This window comes from Microcaecilia unicolor, chromosome 1, assembly GCF_901765095.1.
Source record: "Microcaecilia unicolor chromosome 1, aMicUni1.1, whole genome shotgun sequence".
NCBI classification, from domain to species: Eukaryota; Metazoa; Chordata; class Amphibia; order Gymnophiona; family Siphonopidae; genus Microcaecilia; species Microcaecilia unicolor.
The window spans coordinates 56,959,238-56,975,343 of NC_044031.1; the positions used below are offsets into that span (position 1 = coordinate 56,959,238).

The following is a 16,106-nucleotide window of genomic DNA, read 5'->3' on the forward strand; positions in this document are numbered from 1 at the left end:
AGCTGGCCCGTGAAGTAAGATAACTAACCTTGTAATCCAACCCAGCTCTTCTGCCAAGCTGGCTGTGGTTGTGACAAGAATAAGCCCTATCAGACAAAAGGCGGGATTTAAATGGAGCAAATAAATAAATACAATTCTTCTCAAGGAATGGATCAAAGAGAACATAAGAATAGACATACTGGGTCAGACCAATGGTCCATCTAGTCCAATATCCTGTTTCCAACAGTGGTCAATCCAGGTCACAAGTACCTGACAGATACCCAAATAGTACCAACATTCCATGCTACCAATCCTGGGGCAAGCAGTGGCTTCCCCTTATGTGTCTCAGTAGCAGACTATAGACTTTTTCTCCAGGAGCTTGTCCAAACCCAAATACGCTAACCGCTGTTACTACATCCTCCGGCAAACAGTTCCAGAGCTTAAATATTCATTGAGTGAAAAAATATTTCCACGTATTTGTTTTAAAAGTATTTCCTTGTAATTTCACTGAGTGTCCCCTAGTCTTTGTACTTTTTTGAAAGACTAAGATTCACATCTACTCATTTTACACCACTCAGGATTTTGTAGACGTCAGTCATATCTCCCCCTCAGCCATCTCTTTTCCAAGCTAAAGAGCCCTAACCTCTTTAATCTTTTCTCATATGAGAGGAGTTCCATCCCCTTTATCATTTTGGTCACTCTTCTTTGAACCTTTTCTAGTTCTGTTATATCTTTTTTTGAGATACGGCGACCAGAACTGAATACTCAAGTTGAGGTTGCACCATGGAGTGATACAGATGCATTATAGTATTCTCAGTCTTATTTACCATCCCTTTCCTAAGAATTCCTAGCATCCTGTTTGCTTTTTTGACTGCCACTGCACACTGGGCAAAAGATTTCAGCGTATTGTCTACAATGTCACTTAGTTCTTTTTCTTGGGTGCTGATCCCCAAGCTGGACACTAACATCAGGTAACTATGATAAGGATTATTCTTCCCTATGTGCATTACGTTGCATTTCTCCACATTAAATTTCATGTCCATTTAGATGCCCATCTTCCAATTTCTTAAAGTCTTCCTGCAATTTTTCACATTTCTCATGTGTTTTGACAACTTTGAATATTTTTACGTCATCTGCAAATTTAATCATCTCACTCGTCATTCTGTTTTCCAGATCATTTATAAATCTGTTAAATAGCACCAGTCCCAGTACAGATCACTGTGGCACTCCACTATTCACCCTCCTCCATTGAGAGAAATGACCATTTAATCCTACCCTCTGCTTTATGTCCAATAACCAATTTCTAATCCACAACAGAACCTTGCCTCCTATCCCAGGACTCTCTAATTTTCTCAGGAGTCTCTCATGAGGAACTTTGTCAAAAGCTTTCTGAAATCTAGATACACTACATCTACCAGCTAGCTCACATTTATCTATATGTTTATTCACACCTTCAAAGAAATGAAGCAAACTGATGAAACAAGGTTTTTTTTTCTAAGCTGTAATTAAATTTTTCCACACTACCCCCCTAATTCTATATATGGCCCTTAAAATAGTGCACCCAAATTTACACGTGCAATCTAATTTAATGAGCCAATTAGCACCCATAATTGGGCACTAACAATCAATTATTGGCACTAATTGGCATCCATTTGAATTTATGTGCACATTTTCCTAGTCTGTATGCTATAAAGATGCGCGCACACATTTTTAATCACAGATCTGAAAAGGGGTGTGGCCATGGAAGGGGCATGGGTGGGTCAGGGGCATTCCTAGAATTTGCATGCCGTGTTCGAGAATATGGTAGATCCACACCTAATTCAGGTGTGAGAATTTAGACCAGGTTTCAGTTGATATAAATCCTCCTGCCCAAAATTGGGCACAGATCTTAGCACTAAGTGCTGTGGAGGGGCATTTTCGAAAGGGACGTCAAAGTTGCGATTTGGACGTCCTTGCAAAATGGCAAAATCCAGGGGTGGGGAAACCCATATTTTTGAAACAAGATGGACGTCCATCTTTTGTTTCGAAAATACTGTCGGAGACGTCCAAATCCTTAAATTTGGACGTCCCTAGACATGGACGTCCCTAGACGTGGACGTTTCTGACTTGGCGATTTTCAAAACCAAAGACGTCCATGTCAAAAACATCCAAATGCAAGCCATTTGGGTGTGGGAGGAGCCAGCATTTGTAGTGCACTGGCCCCCCTGACATGCCAGGACGCCAACCAGGCACCCTAGGGGGCACTGCAGTGGACTTCATAAAATGCTCCCAGGAACATAGCTCCCTCACCTTGTGTGCTGAGCCCCCCAAAACCCACTGTACACCACTACCATAGCCCTTACGGGTGAAGGGGGGCACCTATACTGTATATGGGTACAGTGAGTTTGTGGTGGGTTTTGGAGAGCTCGCTGTTCCCTCCACAAATGTAACAGGTAGGGGGGGTATAGTCCTGGGTACGCCAGTCTGAAGTGCACTGCAGTACTCACTAAAACTGCTCCAGGGATCTGCATACGCTGTTATGGACCTGAGTATGACATCTGAGGCTGGCACGACATATTTTGAAAGATGTTTTTTGAGGGTGGGAGGGGGTTAGTGACCACTGGGGGAGTAACGGGAGGTCATCCCCAATTCTCCCCAGTGGTGATCTGGTCATTTCAGGCACCTTTTTGTGCCTTAGTCATAAGAAAAACAGGTCCAGGTGAAAACGTCCAAGTGTTCATCAGGGACGTCCTTGTTTTTTTCGATTATGGGTCAAAGATGTCTAAGTGTTAGGCACGCCTAAGTCCCGCCTTCGCTACGCTTCTGACACGCCCCCTTGCAATGGAGTGCAGTTGAGGAAGTCCTAAATCAGGTTTCGATTATACCAATTTTGGACGTCCCTGGGAGAAGGATGTCCATCTTCCGATTTATGTCGAAAGATGGACGTCCTCTTTCGAAAATGAGCCCAATTCTCTAAATTGCACCCAACTCGGAGCACCATTTATAGAATAGTGCTTAGCGCTTATTTTTTTCGGTACCCAAATTTGGGTGCCAGTTATTGAATTTATGAAACTGCTAACCAAAATAATGGCACGACTACAATCTACTAAAGGAAAAGTAATGAACTTCAAATTAGAACAATAGACTGTTGGTTCACTTTCAAATGGATATGAGGTGTAAGAAGAAAAGTCTCATATTGTCATAGGGTCATAATTTCTTTGTGATCTGCACTCAAATGTGGGCGAAGCCCTTTTTGTGACTCGTATAATCATCGACAAAACCCCCCACCTTTATATTGTAATGTGACGATTTTATATACATAAAGGTGTATTTTTTCTTCAATTTTTTCAGTCTATTGTAAATTAAGCATTTACATCATCAAAAATGGCAGGCAAGAAGCGGTCACTTACCTGCACAATCTGCAAGGTTGCTGGACCCCAACAGGCTTCCGTTTCGTTAGTGCTTTCTCAAGGGATCAGAGCTGTTGCAGAGCTGCTGAGAAAAAAACCTGTCAGCCATAACATTGAATCTAGTCCCTTATGCTTATGTCCCTTGAGCGTGTGCTGCACAATTTTCTTGACTGGCTCTGTTACGATATTGAACATTTTGGGTTAGAGAGCTAATGTCAGTGTTTCTCTAGTAAGACAATAGAAAAATGCTCCGTTATTAGGGATGCAGTTCAGGGGCGTAGCCAGACACCCAAGTTTGGGTGGGCCTGGACCCAAGGTGGGTGGGCAGCACTCCGCCTTTTCCTAAAAGTGATTTGGTTTCTTCCTCTCTCGCCTGCATGCCATATGGTCTTTCATACATCCCCTCTCCCCCGTATACCTTTTAAATAGCAGGTTTTCACCGGCAGCAAACAGTTATTGGGAGTTTTTGGTTGATGGGGCTTGGGGTCCCTGCCAGCCACATTATAGGTGTGCTGCTACTTGGTGGGCCTGAACCTAAAGTGGGTGGGCCTGGGCCCACCCCAGCCCACCCTTGGCTACGCCACTGATGCAGTTTATGAATGTATTTGTAAGGGCTTGGATGGCTCTTTGGATCTCCACATGCTTTCAAAGCCTTTCACCTCAAAGTCAGCTAGTTTAAATCCAGCACAAGTTAGGTGCCTCCATAGCAGGGCTGGGACGTGTTGGCAAAGCAGTGGGAGGGAAATTTGCAGTGCTATGGTCTGTGCTCTTTGTATTCTGTGCATGAGTGGAAATCTTTAGGCTCCACAGTGCTGTCAAACTACCACCTCAGCATTGATAAATTCATTAGTTTTTTTTTTTTTGTTACATTTGTACCCCGCGCTTTCCCTCTCATGGCAGGCTCAATGCGGCTTACATGGGGCAATGGCGGGTTAAGTGACTTGCCCAGAGTGCCTGAAGTGGGAATCGAACGCAGTTCCTCAGTTCCCCAGGACCAAAGTCCACTAGGCCACTCCTCCACTAATGTGGAAATTGCACTAATACTAGAAAAATATGAAAATGTGCAACAACAAAAAGTTTTTTTTAACTCTGCGTGATATTTTTATTTTAGGGAAAAGTAAATATTGGACTCTGCCTGTTCTGTGCAGCTGTGTAACTTCCTTGTTTTTTGTTTTAACAGGTTTGAATTCCCTACGGATTTGTGTTTTGTGGTGCTAATCTACCAGTATGGGTGTTAAAGCGGCTTTACCTCCCTATGAGTTGGGATTCTACGCTCTGATCTTGACTTGTGCTCTAGTTTACTCTTTGAATGACATCTTTGTGGCATCTAGAGGTAGGTAGTGTGAAAAACTCTTCCAGAGGGTGTATCACAAATGCATTTCTATGCCACAACATAACAGTATACTGTAATTAAGGAATCCGTGTACACGGGGAACTCTATGGCCCCAGGGAATACACAGGTAAAGGAAAGAGGTGGGTGGTGGACCATGGGTTCCAGATACTTCAATCTTGATTTAAAAAGTGTTTATTGATAAAAGACTCAATAAACACTTTTAAAATCAAGATTGTATCTCTCCAGTCTCTGGAGCCCATGGTCCATCACCCACCTCTTTCCTTTACCTTATACTTTTCTACTGTACTATTCCTTCTGTCACAAGACCTGGGCTATAGTATCCTGTTTAGGAGGGTATTTCTGGTTAAACCTATCTATAAGGCATATGATTGGACAAATGAAGAGAGCCCCCTCCTATGTGCCACCCTCTCATACCCCACCAACACCACACATTTTAGGACCACTGTCCAAAAGGTCAATTGTGACCAGAAGTTCTCAAATAGAAGCAAAAAAACAAAGGCCCTGAACCTTTTACACAGTTTTATAAGAACACATGTGATGCTGTGTTTATGATTTTTATTATTACAATGATAAATGATACATCAGTTACTACTGCCTTTTCATACCTTTCATTCAACGATTATAGCCTGAGGAGGCCATAATCTACACTTCTGGTCATTGTCTGTTCAACAGTCCCAAACAGATACAAACATATTAAGAACTACAGACTTTTTTGTAAAAGGAATCAAGTTTTCTTTCAAGTATAATACAATGGACATGATTTATAAAATCTCGCGCCTTCAAACAGTTTGTCATACTATCTAGCTTTTCAAAAGGATCAGGCTCTGTTTTTACACTTTCAGTGAGGTCAATGATTTTATTTTATTTTGTTACATTTGTACCCTGCGCTTTCCCACTCATGGCAGGTGTTAATAGTTTCATTAAAAACCATCAGTATTTCCATTTTATACCTGGCTTATCTGAATGACACCTAGAATACGCTCCAAGCACAGTCTCTCGCAAAGCACCTGTAGTTTCTGTGCTTTTACTTCACGGTGCCATCTCAGGCATGTGTGCTGGCTTAGCCCTTACCATCCAGTGCACAACTGTGACAGTCTTTTGCAACAGGAAACAACAGTGGGAACTGGATCAGACACTTCAAAAACAGACCCAGGAACGCTTAATATGAAATTGAAGCTTTTATTGATCACTCTTAATGATGACTCGACATGCTACCATGTTTCGGCACAAACATCCCTGCCTCAGGAGTCTACGTGAACATAAATAGTAAAAAAAAACATTCAATGTAATATAAAAAATTGTTACAATTCACAGCATGCCAGCAGACGGAGTAGTGGAGGTAGCAGGGCTACAAAGATGGGACACTGCAAAAGCCCTACTACCTTCACTACTCCTTCTGCTGGTTTCTTCCTACGTAGTGATACACGGTCCTCCGCTTTTACGGTGTCCTGTACAATTCACAGCATGATATGATAAGCATAAATAAACATAAGGAAGGTGTATCATACGGAACAAGTGGTTGATGTCAACATACAATGTAATATAACTGCTAAACATTAAAAAAGGATATTATTGATAACATAATGAATTTTGACAAATCAAGGGCCCTGATTAATAAGGTGTGCTAGCGTTTTTAGCGCACAGTAATACTAGAGACGCCCATATATTCCTATTGTCCAATTGTGATTGTCAAGTACAGTGGAGGAGTGGCCTAGTGGTTAGGGTGGTGGACTTTGGTCCTGGGGAACTGAGGAACTGAGTTCGATTCCCACTTCAGGCACAGGCAGCTCCTTGTGACTCTGGGCAAGTCACAACCCTCCATTGCCCATGTAAGCTGCATTGAGCCTGCCATGAGTGGGAAAGCATGGGGTACAAATGTAACAAAAATAAAATTTATCCAAGGTTAGTTATTCCTTCATTCTATTGTTTTCATAGTCTTTATATTTTAGCTACTTATAATTAAATCTCATTGTGTACATTAATGCTTATTTATGTCATGTTTTTATATATTTTTTCTTAATGTTACCTTTTATGTTATCAACAATATCCTTTTCTAATATTTAGTGGTTACATTACCTTGAATGTTGACATCAACATCCCCTATATTACACTGTATATCAAATACCCTTTTTTTAATGTTTAGTGGTTATATTACATTGTATGTGGACATCAACCACTTCTCCCCTATGATATACCTTCCTTATGCTTATTTATGTCATGTTGTGAATTGTAACAATTTTTTTATATTAAATTGAATGGGTTATTTTTTTGTTTATTATTTATGTTCACGTAGACTCCTGAGGCAAAGACGTTTGTGCCGAAACATGGTACCGGGTCGTTATTAAGAGTCGTCAATAAAAGCTTCAATTTCATATTGAGCGTTCCTGGGTCTGTTTCTGAAGTGTCTGATCCAGTTCCTACAGTTGTTTCCTGTTAAGCATTTTCCCGTGAGATCTTGGTATTCTTTCCACTTTTGTGGTTTCTCGGTCCCACTTTTGTGGTTTCTCGGTCTTTAGCAACAGCCAGGGACCAACAATGATGTATAATGCAGTAAACCATTATTCGTATGAGTGAGTTGAAGACCCATTTCTGGTAAAGAGCATGGATCCTCGGTTGCTTAAAAAGGCTGATACTGTGCCACCATCTCATGTCTCGTATATCCTCAGGCCTACTGGCCAATTTGCAAAGTCTCTGTATACCTTGGGCACATATTGACAGCAATACAAGCAGCACATAAATGTGATGTTGACTGGCTGTGGCTGCACAGCGTCTCTATGCCTTTCGTAGTTTACTACAACAGAATATTGACAGTCTGTTTTTTTTAACAGCATTTAGCAATCACAAGGTATACCCCAGATCATATTTTGTCTGAAAGAAAAAAAAATACTACATTCATACCTGTGAAACTGAGACAGACAACTCCTCTGCCTGGTTTAGAAGATGCATGATTTCAGCATCCTCAGCCATTTTATACAATTCTGTGTCATTGATGCCATCTCTGAATGTGTCTTCTGTCAAATCTGTGGCATTATCAGTCATAGGTATGTTCTGGGCGATATCTAGGTCTTCTGTTAGAGAAGCCTTGACTTCTTGAGAGTCAAAAAAACACCTGTCTGACACAGGGGCTTGGGAGAAGGAGGGAGGTGATGTCCTTGTATCTGTGAAATGAACATTTTAGCTGAAAAAAAAAGCAAACAGGTGAGGAGGGAGTAATCAGAATTTTTAAAAAATGGTTTTAAGGACAGGGATGAAACGAACTCCACATGCTCCTCCAGGACTATAGGGGCGGTGTCAGAGGGGGCATTTGATGTCACTTCCTGTCATGTGACCCATTCAAGATGGCAGCAAGTAGTGTGAAACAAGAAGTGTCCCTATGTGCACCACCATCTTGGATTTCTGCAACCACTACTCACCATCTTGAAAAAGGGGTGTGATCTGGCAGAGTTATAACATCACTTCCTGTGGGGCAATGACATCACATCTGGTGATGTCATCAAAAGGGGTAATGAGTGGGCAGGGCCAAGGCAGATTTTCAGCTTTGTTTGGCTGACAACCTGGAAGTGGGCTTGGCACCTGTCAAAATCAGTTAAAGATAACTCCCTCTCAATACCTCACTAGTATTTGTCAACCGTTAATTATCTGGGCAGGAGCAGAACCTACCTGGATAAAACTTGGATATTTCAGTGGAACATACCTGGATAGTGTCACTAAATAACTGAACAGTTTCAGCACTATGCAGGTAATTCTTTATAGCATCATCCTGGTACCTAACATTAGATGAGCTATAATGGCAATTGCACATGCAGTTGCCGTCATAGAATACTAGCCTAAGTCCGTATTTCAGAGCTGCCAAGGGGTCCCAATTTTTGAGAGGAAGATTTTAGTACATGCCCCCCAGCCCCACCCCACTTTGCATTGGCTCCACCCACTTACATGGCTCCACCCTCTAGCACATCTCAAACCCACAGCCATTTCAGAAAATATTTTATTTAATAGCCTAATACCCTTTTCAATTAGCTTTCAGAAGCCAAAACCTCCTGCCTCAGGTCAGTATAATGCTGTTATGGTATCCTCTCTTGACCTGAGGAAGAAAGTGTTGGTCTCTGAAAGCTAATCAAAAATGTTTTAAAATCAGTGAAGGTATCATCTTATTTTCTATTTTGTGGTTTATTTGCATTTATTAAACTTTATTAACACAGCTACCACATTACTTTATCCTAAATTAAAAATTTATTTTCTCGACCTTTGTTGTCTGGCCATTTTACTTTTTCTAATTGTGTTGCTCCCACTCTCCTGATTCTGCTTTCCTTTATCTTCTCTTAACTCTCTTGCCAGGGTTTCTTGGCCATTTGTCATTTTCTCTCCTTTTTTCTTTGTTTTCTTCAATATTTTTCTGCCCCCCTCTCTCTGTTTCTCTCTGTCCAGCTTTAATTCTTACTATCCATTCTTTAATTTCCTTCTTTTTACTTCATCTACCTATGGCTTTTTATCTTTTCCTCACCCTTGTTCTCCCCATGCCCTTTCCTGTTATTCTCCAGTCTTTATTCTGTCCTCTTCCTCTTTCCATCCAGCAGCTCCCCTCTTTCTCTCCTTATCCTTCCAGTGCATCCCCTCTTTCTCTCCCTATCCTTCCAGTGTCTTCCCTTTTTCTTTCTGCATCCTTCCATCCAGCATCTCCTCTCTTTTTCTCCCTACCTTTCCATCCAGTGTCTTCCCTCTTTCTCTCCCCATCCTTCCACCCATCTACCCTCTTTCCTGATCCTTCCATCTAGTGTGTCTCTCTATTTTTGTACCCTTTTCTGTTCAGTGTCCCCTCTGTTTCTCCCCTTTCTCTCTGTATCCTTTCATCCATCTCCTTTCTTTCTCTCCCTATCCTTCTGTCCAGCATCTTCCCTCTTTCTCTCCATATCCTTCTGTCCAATGTCTTTCTCTCCCCATCTTTCCGTCCATCTTCCCTCTTTCTCTCCTTATCCTTCCATCCATCTACCCCCGATCCTTCCATCCAGTGTCTCTCTCTCTATCCCCTTCTTTCCATCCAGTGTCTCTCTTTCCACCTTTTTCCATTCATCATGTCTCTCCTGTTTCTCTCCCTACCCTTCCTTCCAGCATCTTCCCTCTTTCTGCTCTTATTTATTTATTTTATTTATTTGTAGCATTTGTATCCCACATTTTCCCACCTATTTGCAGGCTCAATGTGGCTTACATTATGCCGTGATGGCGATTGCCATTTCCAGGTACAGAATTTCAAATGGTAATACATTTAGGTGTATACATACATGGTAAAGAGGAATACATTGTGGTATTGCATACCAATGATTTTGCATCAAGGTGCATACATACATTTTACAGAGGATTGCATTATGGTATTGAATAGAGGTTTCTAAGTGATAAAATGAGTTGTAGCATAAGTTAGGTCATTGACTATTGAGATGTCATCTTCAATTTAGGAAATAGATTGATAGTGCGTATTGTGTAGCTTTCTTTAATAGCAGTGGGGTTAAACAGTAAAGTGACAAGAGTTCGGCCTTGTCTAGATCGTGTAAAGTCTATTTATTTTGTATTTAAGATGGAACATTATGGTAAGCCAGAATTCCCCCTTTCTCCCCATCCTTATCTTCAGCAGCTTCTTTCTTTCTCCAGTCCTTCTCCATGTCCCCTCCTTCTCTCCCTATCTTCTCACTCTCTCCATGGCATTCTACCTCCTGCCTCCCGCTCCCCCTTCCACCCGATATTTGTTTCCTGGCCACAGCTGCTTCTCCTGTTGAGCAGCAGCAGCGGCCGCAACAAAAAAAAAGAGCTAACAAACTAAAAAAATTTTAAAAGCAAGCACGGGGCTGCAGCAGCCTTCAGGCATGGGCTATTAGCTCTGCAGCCGCTCCTCTCTCTGTCCCCGAAGTGGAGCAGGAAGTCAATGTCAACTTCCTGCTCCTCCAGGGGCAGAGAGACAGTGGCTGCAGAGCCGACAGCCCATGCCTGAAAGCTGCTGCGGCCCCACGCTTGCTTTTTTTATTTATTTTTTTTGTGGTTGCGGCTGCCGCTGCTGCTGAACAGGAGAAGCAGCAGTGGCCAGGCCAGGAAATGAACACCACTCTATATTTGAGAAGGAAAAAAGGCCCCACAGAGCTCCTAGAATATCTATCTAATTCAGGTATTTATATCCAGCTAATATCAATAAAGAATGTAAGCGGGTTACAAAGTTCAAAGCCAATACTGAGAAGTTAAGAAGACACAGAGTTAATTCATTTAGATGTTTGCTAAAGAGAGAGTTTTCAGTCCCTTATGAAGTGATAAATAACCAGATATCACACAAATTTGTACAGGTACAGAATTCCACAATTTTGTGGCCTGGAAGGAAAAGGAGCCCTCATGAATTCTCTTATAGCAGGGGCGTAGCCAGACAGCAGATTTTGGGTGGGGCTAGGCAAGAAGTAGGTGGGCACCAAGTGTTCTCCACCCCACCAAAAAAATATCTCAGCTGGTGGAAAAATGCTTCTCTCCACCTTGGCAGTCTGCAGCAGGCAGGTGCTGAAAACTGAGAATGTGCAGGTGCCGGTATCATGGAGAGTAGCATTTTCGTTACCATCAGGGGGAAGTCTTCAGCTGGCAGAGATTGGGATCCCCACCAGCTACTGCTAAATGTGTATTAGTGTTGGGTGGGCCTGAGCCCTATGTAGGTGGGCCCTGGCCCACCCCAGCCCACCTGTGGCTACGCCACTGTCTTATAGCAAACTTTCTTAACAGATGGAAACCCCAACAGCAGAGCAGAATAGAAACGAGAATGTTCTCGAGGACCTGGATAAGCTATCAAGTATAAGAGCCTTGCAAGTAATCCAGAATGTGATTGAGTTTTAGTGGGACTATCAAAGTTCTCTCATGTTTCTCCAGTGCTTAAGCAGTTGCACTGGTTACCAGTACAACAAAGAATACACTTTAAGGGATGATTGTATACCAGATGTTGAATGCTGCTGCACCATATTATTTGAAGTGAGCTTTGTCCATCTACCAGCCAAGATGGGTATTAAGATCAGAGACTGTCATGTGACTGTAAACAGATGAGAGAGAGCGTTTACATTATGCTGACACATGGGCTCCTGCATTTGTGTTGGCAAGAATTTCAAAATGGAACACTCTCCCTGTACAGTTTTGACTTTCAGATAGTCTTGTGCAGTTTAAAAAATTATTGAGGACTAATACCTATGTTTACTAAGGTTCGCTATAGGTACGTTAGTGTGGTTAACGTGCGTTAATGGTTAACATATGTTAAACACTAACGTGCCCATAGAAATGTATAGGTGTGTTAGCATTTAACGCACCTTAACTTTAAAGGCGCGTTAAAAACACTAACGCACCTTAGTAAGCATACCCCTAAGCTTTTTGTAGCTGTGTTTTTTAAAATTATTTTTCTGATATTGTGGGGACTTTGTTGTAATATGTTCTGCTGTGTATTGTTTTGTGCTATAATGTGTAATAGATTATGAATATTTTATTAGAAACCACCTACTTTTAGGTGGTCTATAAATTTAAAAAATAAATAAATTCCTGTAGTATACTAAATACAGTACAGGCAGTCTTAAAACCTATCTGGGCAGTGACTGATAACCAATGTAGCTTTCTAAGTAATGGTGTTGAATGATCAAAACACGAACAGCCATAAATCAATAACTGCACCTTGTCAATTAATTTTAAACTTAATCCACCATACGAAATGCTACAGTAATCCAAATGAGCCAGCACAACAGCCTGAACTAACATGTGAAAATGTTTAGTAAAAAACAGAGATCTAATTGTTGTCGTTATTTAAAACTATATATTTTCTTACTTAGATAACTTATTTGTAGATCCATCGTCAATTTTGTATCCAAAATAATTGCCATAACCTTAGAAGATTTTTTTTCTAACTGCAACTGTTCTCCAGAAGCTGTAGTCCCGCACAAGGAACTAAAGAAACATCATTACAAAAATAAAGCAGCTTAGTCTTAGCAGCACTTAGTTTCAAATGATAAGAATTAGCCTCTGAGTGAATCAGAGCAATACAATCAGAAACGCAAATTTGTAATGCGGAAAAATCTGATATAACTGGGATCAAGAGAAAAATGTCATCTGCATATGAACAACAGCAATAACCCGATACATCCAAAACTGAACCCAAAGAGCTCATAAACGCATTGAACAGAATCAGAGACAATGATGAACCCTGTGGGACACCAAAGTCTGTCTGCCAAGTAAATAAAAAATTGTTGTTATTCCTAACACAATACAATCTATTTCTCAAAAAATCTTCAATCCATTTATAAACAGCACCAGATTTTCACTCATCCTTTACATCAAAATATTATGATCCGCTGTGTCAAATGCTCTCAAGATATCAAACTAAAGAACCATTTATAGAACAGCACTAGCACACACTCTTTTCAGGACCCAAATTTAGACGCCGTTTACTGAATCTTGGGGCCCTTTTACTAAACTGCGTAAGCGTCTATGTGCACCCAATGCGCGCCAAAATGGAGTTTACCGCCCGGCTATTGCCTGGCTCTTGCGGTAATTTCATTTTTGGCGTGCATCCGATATGCGCGGCCGAACAATTTTTATTTTCGGACGCGCGTAGGTCATTACCCGCCTGGTTACAGTGTGAGACTTTACCACTAAGTCAATGGCTGATGATAAGGTCGCAGACCCAAAATGGACATGCAGTAATTTTGATTTTGCTGCACGTCCATTTTCGGTAAAAAATTTTAAAAAGGCCTTTTTTACAGGTGCACTGAAAAATGGATTGGTGCATGCCCAAATCCGGCGTCTACACTACCGCAAGCCATTTTTCAGTGCACCTTAGTAAAAGGACCCCTGAATCTTGTCCCTAGTGTGTATATGCAAGGCAGCATACACATGGGCAGAGCATGGCGGAAGAAAAGCAGGTCTCCTACTTACAATATTCTGTAAGTTACGTATGTACATACATACATGGTAAAGAAGAATACCATAACTTATTCTTCTTTACCATGTATATAAGCACCTTAATGCAGTACCACTTTAATCATTATGCCGAAAACGACTTATCTATAATTGATGACCTAACATATGTTACAATCCAATCTATCACTCAGGAACCTATATGCATTATCATAATATATTCTTCTTTGCCATGTATGTATGCACCTTAATGCAATACCATTTGTAATTCTGTTAGCCGGAAATGCCAATCGCCACTACGGCAAATGTAAGCCACATTGAGCCTGCAAATTGGTGGGAAAAATGTGGGATACAAATGCTACAAATAAATTAAAAAATGTAAGTTGTACACTAAAGTACCACATTTATGCTTACTATTGACATGGCATAAGTGGCCGTGCTTAATTGTAGATGGTATATACCAATTTATGCTAGTATTTTGTAATGGAATCTTCGCATTTAGATGCCATTATAGAATTTATGCTCAGCACGCTGCATCTACACAAGTAACTTTGGCACCAGTTATAATTTTGCTTCTTTAGGGGCTTATCTACTAAGCTGTAGTAAGACAAATTACACTCATGCTGGCATTCCCAGGGGGCAGGGGCAACCATTACTTGCTATTTTGGAAAATAAAGCCAAAGGATTAGTAGTATCAATTGGCCCCATACTCTGTGCCCCAAACAGCTGATCTCCATCATGGTCTGCCATTTTTCAATATCAAAGAAAACTGCAATAAGAGTAACTAAACTCCAATATTCAGGTACCAGAGTCTAGTGAATCCTGTTGAAATTTTCCTGTGGCAAAATGGCACTTTAGTGAGGAAGCTCCTCAGTAAATTACTGTAAGTTAAAATAATGTTGAAGTTTCTGCAGCTGGATATTGTCAAGAAAGTGTTTCCTTACTCTTCGGCACCTTCTTTTGTAGATAATATGAATCGGAAATCCTTCAGAGAAAATGTAAGGTCTGGATGGCATTATTTTGGTAGGAAAATGGTAAGTTCCACAATGCAGTACTCTAACTGTAGATTACAATGCCACCACCCCCATCTCTTAATGTCCTATGATGATGTGCTGAATCTGTCCTGAAGGCATTTTCTCATTGTTCACTGAACAATCAGTTTCAGCTTGGAATGTTCTAGTTTTGCACAATCTGGAATTTTTGCTTATTTATTCTTATTTTACATATATACCAAACATAGGAGAGCATATGTCTCATTTCTTTACTTTTGCTATAGGACAGCTGATTTATAATATATTTTAAGAGGGCATCAGGTCATTAACAGGCAGCTGGACCACTCAACTTCCATCCCACTCAATATGCATCACACATATAGGGTATTTAACGCTTTTCTTATTCATAGACAGGTTAGCACAAGTTTAGACTTTTGAACAGCAGTGTCAATTGTTAAGGTTTCAGCCATTAGAACATAAGACAAGCCATGCTGAATTAGACCAAGAACCATCAAACCCAGATCTCATATACTCTGATGATCCTGCATTTCTTATAGTTATGGCTTTCCAAAGACTACCTGGTAAGGAATTTGTACAAACCTCTTTTGAATCCTGTTATCTCACCTTGACCATGTCCTCCAGCAACAGACTCCACAAACTATATGTGTGAAAAACAAAAAAATTTGGTTTGTCTGCTATTAGTTGTTATGTGGGTTTAGGAAGTTATGGTAAATTTATGTCTAGGTCCTGAGTAAATGTTTGTACGGTTTTGTACTACTTTACAATACACCTGGTATTGACAGAGCTTATGTTGCTGTTATCGAGACTGTATTAGAAACAAATATTTTGTGCATAGCATGTTTTATGGGAAAATATCTTATCTCTGCTGTACACCAGTTGTTGGGGGAGAGGCCAAGTGGTTCTGTGAATGCAAAATATATATTTGGATTTAATACTTATGGAGGAAGAATATCTGCCCTCCAAAGGCAAAACGCATTAATTCCATCTCATATAATGAGGAGTTGATGCATTTTGCCTTTTAGAGGGCAGATGTATGTTGAGGGACTATGGACAGAGCTGTGGCTCATTGGGGGCTGAAGAGAGCAACCCTTTTATACTGCCCTCGCCCAGCCCTCAATGTGCCTGCAGGTGCTCAGTCTTGTACTGCTGCCCTCACTGTTGGCAGCAGAACAGGGTGCATCAAGGGGCAGAACAGTAGTGGTGCAAGGCAGTGGCAGGTGTCGAGTTTTTAACTTTCAAAAAGTTGGCAACCCTAGGTGTACCATTCATGTAGCTGGTAGGGATCACCAAGCCTCACCAGCTGAAGACATCTGCAGCCCGCTGAACACCCCATCAAAAAACAGTGGCAGTCAGTGGTGCTGCTGCAAACTGTTGACACTGGCATCGTGGGCATACTCAATTCTCATGCCTGTTCAGTTCATGCGTGAGAACTGAGCATGCCTGGGATGCTGATATCAGTGGCTC

The 16,106-nt window shown here is 41.1% G+C and overlaps 1 protein-coding gene across 3 annotated transcripts in view; it reads left to right on the top strand.

Annotated features, from left to right (window-relative positions):
• The window catches only part of HHATL (hedgehog acyltransferase like), a 109,075-nt gene that overhangs the window by 25,275 nt on the left and 67,694 nt on the right, over nucleotides 1-16,106 (top strand). For all 3 annotated transcript variants that reach the window (XM_030189901.1, XM_030189902.1, XM_030189900.1), the window contains 2 exons: nucleotides 4,549-4,701; nucleotides 14,596-14,663. In XM_030189901.1, coding sequence (XP_030045761.1) covers nucleotides 4,596-4,701; nucleotides 14,596-14,663 — 174 coding nt within the window. In that variant the 5' untranslated portion in view covers nucleotides 4,549-4,595. The remainder of the gene's footprint in view (nucleotides 1-4,548; nucleotides 4,702-14,595; nucleotides 14,664-16,106) is intronic.